The sequence below is a fragment of the Aquila chrysaetos genome, chromosome 26, assembly GCF_900496995.4.
Source record: "Aquila chrysaetos chrysaetos chromosome 26, bAquChr1.4, whole genome shotgun sequence".
NCBI classification, from domain to species: domain Eukaryota; kingdom Metazoa; phylum Chordata; class Aves; order Accipitriformes; family Accipitridae; genus Aquila; species Aquila chrysaetos.
In genome coordinates this window covers 6,794,299-6,805,435 of record NC_044029.1, presented here as the reverse complement: position 1 = coordinate 6,805,435, position 11,137 = coordinate 6,794,299, and the positions used below count along the sequence as shown (strand labels likewise).

Genomic DNA, 11,137 nt, shown 5'->3' with positions numbered 1-11,137 from the left:
GTACTGGTCCCGGTACAGACCCCTGAGGGACACCACTCATCACCGATCTCCACGTGTGCATTGAACCAGATTACCAATTACAACTCTCGCTGAAGGCAGGAGCTGGTTTTGTTAGCTAAGAGCTCTCACATCTCATTTCCAGGTACCCTGCTGTTAATTCTGCCTTCCTGAATTTCCAGGTCAAGTCTGCCTCCTTTTTGTTACATTAATGCCGCTTTCCACACGAAGCACGCTCATCTCCAACCTCTGCAGCTACGTGGTGCTCCCCCAGCCCTGGCTGAACCGAGTGCCCACGGCACCTCCGACCCACCTGAGCCACCAGTGCTGCTCCGCGGGCACGGCCTTCTTCAAGCCCGTCAGCTCTGCATTTCTTACTGTGTCCACACCAACAGCCGCATCTCTCATTCTTGTCCGTGCCTGAAATTCTGCCATCCCCAAATCCTGTTCCCCTCTCCCAGCCCATTAACCCTGCTCTCTGCTCCTTCTTATCAGTCCTGTCTGTACCTCACTCCTATTTGTAAACCCCTGTATCTGCCTACCGCAGCTTCGCCTCTCTTTCTCCCAGGTTTCCTACCTCTCTCTGAGGTAGGGTGAAAGCCTCAGCAGGGTCACCTCTTCCCCGTAGGCTGGCATCCTTTCGTTCTCTCCCAGGAGCGGAGAGGTGCCAGAGATCCCTGAGCAGGTTTTCCTGCCAACCTCATTCCCCGTCCTGGGCTGCTTACTGAAAAGCCACAATAAACCGTTGAAACCTGAAAGGAAGGATGCCATCCTTACGGGATAAACTCTGGGCTCAGCTGAAAACCCCTGTTATTTGTACTAGATTTTTGAGTTGGTAAATGTCACTTACTGCAAAAGAAGTGCATCAACAACATTCAGACTTTTTAGTGGTAAAATAAATTAAAATCCCAATATGTGGCTAATAGAAAGAATGGGATGTGAAAAACTGCCTAAAGCAGGGCACAAACAAATTTAAGCTCATTAAGGAGCTACAAGAAGCCTTTAATTCTGAAGTTGAATAATTTTCATAATCACAGATGCATTACGGATCAGCACTGAAGGCTGATAATGAGGACATATACTTTGGTGGCACAAGATTTCAAAATGCATGATTAAGAAATGAAATGTATTATGAAGGAGTCTGCATCTTAATAGCATACATTCTAGCAGAAAATTCTTCCAGGAGATGACAGGACTTAAAAAAATGTCTTTCGCGGGACTGACACAATGCAATATACTGATTATTTGGCAGTGCATAATATCTTTATTTAGAACAATAAAGTATATGTATATAATGTAAATTCCAAATTTGAACTGGTATAAAAAAGGATTTGGGAAAACATCTATCTTTAAGAGGACACATATATACATACACATCACATTTTATAAACTTTGTTGATTACCTTCAGTCAGAATGTAACTATGCAAGACTGTGCTGACATTTACACTGAAATAAATGAATTTGCCCATGATACAACCAGCAAACGTCTGTGTCTCTATCACTAAAGAGTCTGAAGTTTCCGCGTTCCATCAATTTGATAACATAATAGCAACATGCCACCATTACTGTAGATCTGCATTTAATAGACAGTTGAATCAGATTCCTGAATTGAAGTTGGATAATTCTTAAATGTAAATCTAACTCAAAATATCTGTATTTTATATATACAGTTAGCTTTTCAATTTAATAGTTGTATTGTTAGTACTGAACAGTTTCAGCATATTACAAAGAGAGAGCAACAGAGAAAACAGAGCTGGTGAAGATCAGAATTTAAAAAATGTGCAGGTTGTACACATACTCCATAGTGTAGCACATTTTATAAGCTTACTTATAAAATGACCTTGTGATGAAATAAGTACCATTAATTTATTCAAGTAAACACACATCTAAAGTAGCACATTGAGTTACTCAGTATATAACTATCTGCTTTTTATTCTCACAAGGCCACTACTAATTGCATGCAAAGTTCAACTACTCCAAAGGAAACCTAAAAATGTTAGTTTCTCACAAAACCACAGATACCTGAAAAACAAATTTGGTTGACTTTTGTATAAAAAATACAACACTCGCTTCTCCCCAATTTCATTTTAGAGAAAGGGTGTTCATTTTCTAACTGCGTTAATACATGGGCTCTGTCTACCCAAAAAGGCGACTGAAAAACTGATCACTCTTCAGGAGTTAAATAACTTACAACTGGATAAAGTAGTAATTAAAGGACTATTTATGCCATCCCTACTCCCACTGAACTGTAACTTATTCTATTTTCATTTATTTCAAAGATGTCCCACAAGTCAGTAGTCTTTCAAAATAAGGGCCTCCTCAGTGGGTAGACAAATTGGGCACAGAAATTTTCAAATAATTTCACGATCACATTTCCAAGTGCCATGCCATCCACTGTATCCATGAATGTCTAGAAGTGTCTTCTGCTTTGCAAAATGATTGAGAACACCCAATGTTTTGTTCAGATCTCTCAAAAGGGGGTGCAGAGAACAGGAAAACCATGAGCTCCAACAACAGTTCTGCTACTCCATGTGTTGTACTACTTTGGTGCATATTCAAAGAATGACGTTTGTGATGTGAAGTTGGAAGGTTTATACATGAATTTTCTTTCTGTTCTCACGTAGCCTTAAATTTGCCTTGCTCCTTGGAAGAGATTAAAGTATCTGACATTATTTGAAAGTGACTTAGCTACTATTTTAAGATGTTACTCTTGGAAGGTCTATCTGGATTTAATGTATGTTTCAATTTACAACTGATATTTTTTACAGTATTGAACAGTAGACTAAGGAGCCTAAAACATTGTGCATTTTGAATATCAAAGTATAATTTGGGGCACACCAATGTGAAACATTACCATGTATTTGATTTTCCGGAAAAAACGCATTTAGGAAAACTAACATTCTTTTGAACAAAGAACGTTAATAAATACAAGATTTTTATTTAACTGAATCTAAGAAAAATACTGGAAAACTTTAAATCCATAAGCTTGCTTTGAGAACGTCCTGTATAGCAACATGAAGTATTTATGGTTTTTGTAAAATGTGTAAGGATAATTGCTTCCATTTACTATGGATACTTTTCCACTCTGTCAAAATCAGTACGCAGGTATTCTCCGCATTACCAAGAAGGTGCAAATTTCCCATCAATTAGGTCATGTTGACATTTCTTTCAGGGTGACTCTTAAATAAGTTTGAAACACAAAGTCTGAGCGCCTTGTGACTGAAGAACTACACAATGTCAAGCGAGACTGAGCTGCAGATGGGGAATTGTTTGATTTTTGCACACCTAAAATTTGGAATGTACTTGCTTTTTAGAAGTGATGAGAAACCTTGATTATTTCTTATTAAGTGGTGAGCTCCAGCATCTTCTGAATAAAAATGAAGGCCTAATTCTCACACTAAGCTTCTTTTGATCTAGTCTAAGAGAAGTTCCTCAGATGATGCAAATCCCAAAGCTCTGTTCATGTTGATGGAACTATGCTAATTTATACCAGCTAAGCAGGACTCGAGGACCCTTTTCTGACACCAGGAAGTACAAAATGGCCTCAGTATAAATAAAAATTAGTTCCACATGATCAAATCCTTGTATCAATGAATTCACAAGAAGTTTCAACATTGACCTCAGTAAGGTCAAAATTCCACACAGAGTGGCTACATGCACACATAAGCTCTGTCATCAAATGTAGTAAGGTTTTGAGGTTTTTTCTTTTTGGTAAGTATGAAAGTTGAATCAGTTTTACCAATAATACACACACGCGCACACACACGTATATATTATATGTATGTCATATTCTTTTTATGCATGGTTCTCAAAATTCAGCAGACGATTAAAATTTCCACAAGAATTCTTAAAAAAAAATTAAGTAACTACATACTTTAAAGAGAACTTCAACTTTATGCAAAACATTAAAAGGGTGGTGGTTTGTTTTTTGTTTTTTTTTTTTTTTTTTAAGTTTTCAAGTTACTTAAACTAAAACTCTTGCTGACCTGGTCAGTTTAATGAAAGTTGACAGTTTGTCATCTGAAGTGAGCCACCTTTACCTTCTGAAGTGCAAACCCCTAATACAGATAAATAATTCATACCCCTTATCTGGAAAGAGCCAAGATGAAAAGATGTACAACTACACTTGTAACTTTTACCATAGTATTTTTAGGATTTACTTGAAAATGCATGTCTGTACATCAGTCCTGTACAGATTCCATGGCTGCTAGAACAGCAATAGATGCAGAAGACAAGTGGGGAAAAAAGCCTTTTTCTTCTGTTTCAAGAGAATTAACTTTAAGAGTGGAGAATGCCAGGATATTAAAGCTTACTAATCACTTAAAACACAATGCAAACATTAATTACAGCTGATGTAAGTAAAAGCTAAATACACTCTCAGGATTTTTCAGATTTTCTATGCTATACATTTAAAGACAAAGTATCAATGGCATGCATCTTCAGCATTTAAAATGCATTTCATGGGTTTGTCTTTATTCTGATGTTTGAACGCAATTCAGACTCTTTACTTTCCCTTCCCTTGGCATGGCTAGAAATTTCACAAGTGTTCACATACCCAGCAGTTACTCTTAACGGTTCGAAGCTCCATGAGGTACATTCACCTCCTGTTTACTTTGTCTTCATCCAGTATTTGCTCCTCCTGAACAGAGACCACCAACACTGACGAATTCTTGAGGCTTTCTGGGGTGGGCAACCAGCCACCTGGCACCCGACAGAGACCACGTGTTGCTGTACACACGGCCTTTGCCAGGCATAAACACAGCTTCTTATAAGTAAAAGGCTAGAACATGGGTCCATGGCATGACTTTGCTTTCAAGTTTTATATACAATATTGAGGAGTATATTATCTGTATCCATTTCTGCGTTTTCTGTCAGAGAACTCCACCTGAAGACACCAAGGTAAGGTAGAGGTCACAGAACTTAAATTAAGGATGCAAAGTTATTTATGACTTTCAATGATTACACATAGTTGGAGGCATTTGAAAGATGCTTTTTGTTCAGGACATGTTTGCCAGAGTCAGCTGCAAGTATTAATGCATTAAAAATCCCCAAATGCCACACAAGGTAGATATTCACATAAGATACAGTCCTGCTAAGTGCACACTCTTCTTGTCGTTGTTCAATTCAGTGTTGGTTTCACAGTAACAAACACAAATTGTCCTCATTTCTATATCATGTCTATGGAGTCATGGGCAGCAACAACAGATGCAGACTCAGTCTGTCACTCCAGAAGGAATACGAATGTGCTTAAAGCTGCTTCATTTATGAAGCGAACATGGAACTGTTACCTGCCTGAAGAGAAAAACAAATTATAATTTTGCTGATTAATTTTCCTCTCTGTATTACTAAACAGTAGAGCTTTTCACAGACATAAAACATAGATATTTTTTCTTATAGTTTTGGAAATAGATAAATTCGATGACACCTGCATAGACATTCCTTTATTCTGCCTGAAAAATCATTGTTAGAAGATGTACTTCCCTGGCCCAAGAACACACTTGCCTGCAAAAGCTCACTGATGTCAGCTATGGTGATGAAACAACTCTGATGGTTTTACAGAACTGTTACGTTTGTGCATTTTGGTATCTGGCAATCCCCGACAGAAAACTTCCCATTGAAGTCATCTGGACAAGCCCATACCAAACTGAGTTTACATCTTTGGAAAAATCAAATGAATTGTCCAATGCAGTGATGGTTTCCCTTCCCAGTAAGCAGATGTTAGAACAAAGCAGTTAAGGAGACTGGAAATCTCTCAAGCTGTAGCTAACTTGATCACAACAAACACTCTGGAATACACCTGAGAATGACTGCTCCAGGATGAACTGCAAGACCTGGATTGACTGTTATATTCTTACGCTGCTCTTTCCACTCACAATATAAAATGAAGCATTCAGCACTGCTTGAATCTTCCAGACCCTCGCCAGAGATGCTGTGGGTTACGTACAGCACGACTCCTGCGGGAAGAAGCCCCTTGCCAGAGACGTGCACCACTCTGCAGAGGACAGCTGAGATGAGAAAGCTCGCTCACCTTTGCTGCTCACTCTTACATACTAAAGCAAGGATGATGTATCTGATAAGGCTACAGAGACTGCAAAGTGTGCCGAGTAAGCAACAATTAATAGAAGCTCAGCTCTACTCCGCCTGTTTTCCTAACACTCACCTGCTAGTTTAAGGATTGTGTTTTTTAGGTCATGCTGCTTTGAAACAGCTGTAGGACAACAGCTGAAGACTTCTCCATATCGGCTCTCATGCCAAAAAGGAGAAGCAGTAGCTGTCCTTCATTTTGGAATTCCAGCATATTTCATTTTGTAACATTCAGTTTAAAAATCGAATGCCTAAATTAATGCTACAGGATTAATTACATTAGCTGCTAGAGATGTTAGGTACAAATGAAGCCTACTGATAACAAGTTTTGGTTTTTTTTTTGTTTTATTTTTTTTTTTTTCCCAAAATGGACTCTGAATCACTTTATATTTCAGCAGCCAAAAGTTATTAAGCCTATGGTAAGACTCTCAACCGTAACAACTTACCAGTACACAAAACAGTAACAGTGTTGAGGGAGAAAAAGCAACAGCTACACTTGTAGATGTTCCTTTTCTTTTTGCTGCAACATACTGGAAAAAAAAGGTACTTTATTACTACAACGCTAGTGTTTCAAGGAAATAGAATGGAAGGGTTTATCCATTAGTTACAATAAAAGGGAACCCAATGTATTTGAATTTATGTTTGCTATTAGGTCTTCCTAGTTACATATGAATATTACAAATTTCTCAGGGAGGAGGGAGAAAAAAAACATATGCCGTATATTTAAGAAGACATCTGATGGAGAATGTAACCTGTTTATAGTTCCTGTTAAGGCCATCTCCTGCATTTAACTAATTGTTTCCTCTTTCCTTCCTATAAAACAATGTTTTATATTTCCTGTGAAGTTAAAAGGAAGATGCATGTTCCATTTCACAAGTTTTAATACCTGTGAGGATGAAGTGCAGGATGAGTTATTTGTAGCAACTAATATATGTGGTGAATACACAGTCTTCCATTCTATGTACTGTACATGAAGAAAATTTAAGAATGTATTATTCTAGAAAGTTTAAACACTGAAAATTTCAGCTCCTGTGATCAAACTGCTAGATCAGAACCTTGCCTATTTCTGCCTTCAACAGCGGGCAGCACCAGGCATTTTGCACAGTGTGAGAAGCCTACACGATAAGATGTGACCTTCTGCCATCTGCATCAGATCTTCCCCTTAATCTCTCATAGTTAAAATTTGAGCAAACACCCTGAAATATGAGGTTAGATGATATTCTCAAAGTTCTTTAGCATGAACTATTCTAACTTAAAATATCCCTAAGTCCTTCTCTGAATTTCACAGACTTCTTTGCCCAAGTCATGCCTGAGCAACTTTGAATGTCTTCAACTGTTATTTCTAAGGTATATTTGATTGAGTTACAGAGAAATTTTTTTGCTTTAAAATCAGATAAAGAAGAGTTTAAGTATGAATAGAGCCGTGAATCGTTCCAGGATGACCTTAGGAAGTTATTAGGATTTGAATGAGTTCTCATTAACTTTCTACGAACATTAAAAAACAGACCCGGAAACCATAGATGCTTATATACACATACCCTGGGGAACGTAAAAAAGTGAAAGAACATAAAAATGTTAATGTAAAAAATATTTAGAAGTATTTAGGAGCACAGCCAGGAAGACATTGTTTCCTATTTATTTACATAATATCAACCTAGCTTTACACCACACAGCAAATAACAAAATTCTCTTTTTTTTTTTTTTTGTTGCTTCCCCTATGGGTCTCAGCAATTCTTTCTCACAGTGGGAGTAAGGACAGATAAAGTAAAGGTAATGTCCCCTTAATAAAATTTTCTGTGCAGAAATCCTCTCCATATCAATTTTGATATTCAAACTAGAAGCTTCTTTAAAGGACACACCCTAAGCACACATATTGCCTCTACAGCAAGAACGTGTGTTTGGGTTTTTTGGTGTTTGTCTCAGAGCTAGAGAGAAACCTTCAGGAAGTCGCTCTCAAAGATAAACTCACATTTCTATATACGTATATAAAGTGAAACAATATACCTTATCTCATTTTCCTCTTGACAGTCATGACACTGTGTAGTTTCATCACTTTCTGGTCTGGATTTGGGATGTGTTTTCTAGGGAGAAAATGCATTAAATATAAATATTCTAAAGCTTTCTTTAACAACGCCCTAAACAATTGTTGTATGTTTCAGTTTGCTTCAGATTTTCATTACCAAGGTCATCTTGCAAATTGTAGGCCAAATCTTGACGTCTAACATACATCTTCTACTGGTATAATTTTACTATCAAAGCCTTTGTATTGTAGGCAGAGGCACAAGGGGCAAAAGCAAAAGAATCCTCTTCTTGAGATATAATAGGAGAACTGGGAAATTGAGGTAATCCCCTGTTTTTAATTTCCAATTAGACAGTTATCATGCTGATAAGACAGGATTTGCACTTTGGTGGTGGAATTCAAGAATTTGACAACATAGATTTACATTGGCATGTCACATAGTTCAGCGAAGATCAAAAGAGATGTCTCTTGCTTTCAAATGCAGAATGGTTCTGTTCTTCCCGCCTCCCCATAGCTATGAAATGTAGTATCACTATGTAAACAATTAAATGCAATATTTCTTACCTTCCAGTATATGGCTCCCAAAATAAAGCCAATAAGAAGAGACAGCAATGATGTCAGTGCTATGCTGATCCCTTGCAGGCTGGAGCTGCTAAAGAAGCCAAGTGCCTCTTCTGTAATTACAGATGTTCTCGTTAGTGAAGACAGATTTATAGCAGAAAACTATCTTCAGGGCAACACTATTAGCAAGAGCACTTTTATGCACCACCTACATAACAGCACCTTAAATAGCAGAACAGATACTTCAAAGCGCTGTGTACACGAGGTGCACTTCATACAAAATCTCACAGGAAATTTTTGACCACAAGGATGCTCCTCCCATTTCTGAAACAGCTGTGTTGAAAAGTTCCAACACTAATTCTCTTTTCGGCATTTGTAGAGAATTTTCTCTTTCCCGCACTTCAAAGTTTTGGGTTTATCAATTTTTAAAGGTCTTATTTTGTAACACAAAGTAATTCTTTGGAAGAGAATATACGTGTCACTTCATGCATTTGCTTAAGTTCCATAAGACACATCCCACTGACTGCAGATAGACACTCTGCCTTGCCACTAATGAATGACCAACATGAGGCCTCTTCAGGGAGGTTTATTTAACAAAATAAGCCTGACTTCGCTTCTAATGTCTGTCTGGAAAGGTCCCGCTAGCTTCAGGAAGATCAAACCCTTGTACCTTGAAGTCTAGCTGGGTGTTATTTGGTGTAACCATTTCTTGATAGCTTTTTACATTTTATATGGAAGAGCCTAAATTCTAGGCTTTTATGTACACAAGCAATCCCATTCCCCTCACAAGGAGCTGTATGCATGCTGAGACTAAAATGTGGCCCTCCAGTTATTTAATCAAGAGCAGGATGTGAAAAGTCCTGCAGAGTCACCCTGGGATCCACCCTCTGAAATGCAAAGTGAGCCACAGGAGACTGCTAGTTTAGACACCATCCACCTAGTTTTAGTTCATTTCAAGATTTGGTGTCTGCAGCTCGAATGGTGGGTGTATTGTCAGATTACAGGAAAAGAACCAAACTGTAAGCACTGGAAAAGTGTAGGTGATTAGATACAGAAAGGAAAATGGACTGGTAGCACTAGAAGTTTGTGTGATTTATGCAAACAGCAAATGTCTAAGCACGTACGGTATGATATACTGGGTCAAGCAAAGTGCATTTAGTACATTATTAAACAGCCTCTTTAGTTTAGAAAGGAGCGTTCTCATAATTAAATAGCAACTCATTTTCAAGCCTCTGAGATTTTCTGGTTGACATTTTGCACGTTTTTACACAAATGTTCTTTTTATCTCTGAAATTCAGCTGTGTTTTCTAGAGTCATGATAGAGAGAAGTAAAAAGGAAGAAAACAAAAAGTCTGTATCTTATATACTACATATAGCTCTATCTCATACACTGTTTACAAACTCTAGGTTCTGACTATAGGGGCTTGAATTTTACTTACATTTGGTAGACTCGGCACACTAAAAGAAAACATCGGTCAAGCAGAACCAATGCTAGCTTACCGTGGAAGAAATCTGTCTATAGAGGAGAAGGGAAAGATAGCAACAAAGTTCTACAGAGGTGAACATCAGCTGAAAAAGAGAGGCTATTGATTAGCCTGCCTCTGTCTCCTCGGACATTAAAACCAGCAGCAGAAATTAACTGGAGCGGCATATCTTTTCTCAAACTGTCCATCCCAGATAAGGCATAGAGGAGGTTTGCTTGCAGAACTGACCTTCAAGAAATCTGGACAAACTCAAGTGGGGCAGAGCCAGCCTGAACATCTCAAAAAAAAATTCCTGTCATTACTTTATCTGAATTGTATTCTCAGCATATTCTCAGAAGAAAATTCCTATATTGCTCTTGTGCTCTAGTCAAGAAAATTGTAACACTGATTTGCCTAATACCATTAGCCATTCTCCCCGGTGAGAGACCGCTGAGTTATACAACTGAATTATGTAAATCCTATGGGGATGGTCATGTTCTCTGGATTCTGCTCTTCAAACTTCAGAAAAAAAGGAAAAGTGAAATAAAAATCAAAGGAAAAACTTTTCAGGTCATACAGAGCATAATTTATTTGATAACATGTTATGGTAGAGTATACAACCTCAAAAATCCTCTGCCTACTCTGCAATGCTGGGCAGCATGTCATGGCAAGCATTCTGTTTTTACATGAACTTCTAGAGAAATGTTCTGTGTGCAGGGCAATCAGTGATAGTCGAGCACCTGCATTTTTACCACTATTTTTCACAAACTTTAGAGAGTCCTAGACAACAGAAGAGTTCCCTTTACAATGAGGTATCTAAAAGTGGAAAAATCTGATTTCTGAGAAGATATCTCCAATGCAGATGCTTTCTTCAGCATCTATGGAAAACTGAAAGGAATTCATAATTAGCTTTCCACATGGGGATCTGCAACCCAGGGACGGAACCTAAATACAGTCAAATTGTGACACCCTCCCCAGCCTGTGTTTTAAAAATGACAACAGATTTTTTTT

General features: G+C 38.0%; 1 protein-coding gene across 2 annotated transcripts in view; it reads right to left on the bottom strand.

The window, feature by feature from the left end:
- Positions 1-1,102: 1,102 nt before the first annotated feature.
- KITLG (KIT ligand) overlaps positions 1,103-11,137 on the bottom strand; it is a 57,272-nt gene continuing 47,237 nt past the window's right edge. For both annotated transcript variants that reach the window (XM_030002778.1, XM_030002777.1), the window contains 4 exons: positions 8,667-8,776; positions 8,087-8,163; positions 6,529-6,612; positions 1,103-5,290 (listed from right to left, as the gene is read on the bottom strand). In XM_030002778.1, the coding sequence (XP_029858638.1) occupies positions 6,573-6,612; positions 8,087-8,163; positions 8,667-8,776 (227 nt within the window). In that variant the 3' untranslated portion in view covers positions 1,103-5,290; positions 6,529-6,572. The remainder of the gene's footprint in view (positions 5,291-6,528; positions 6,613-8,086; positions 8,164-8,666; positions 8,777-11,137) is intronic.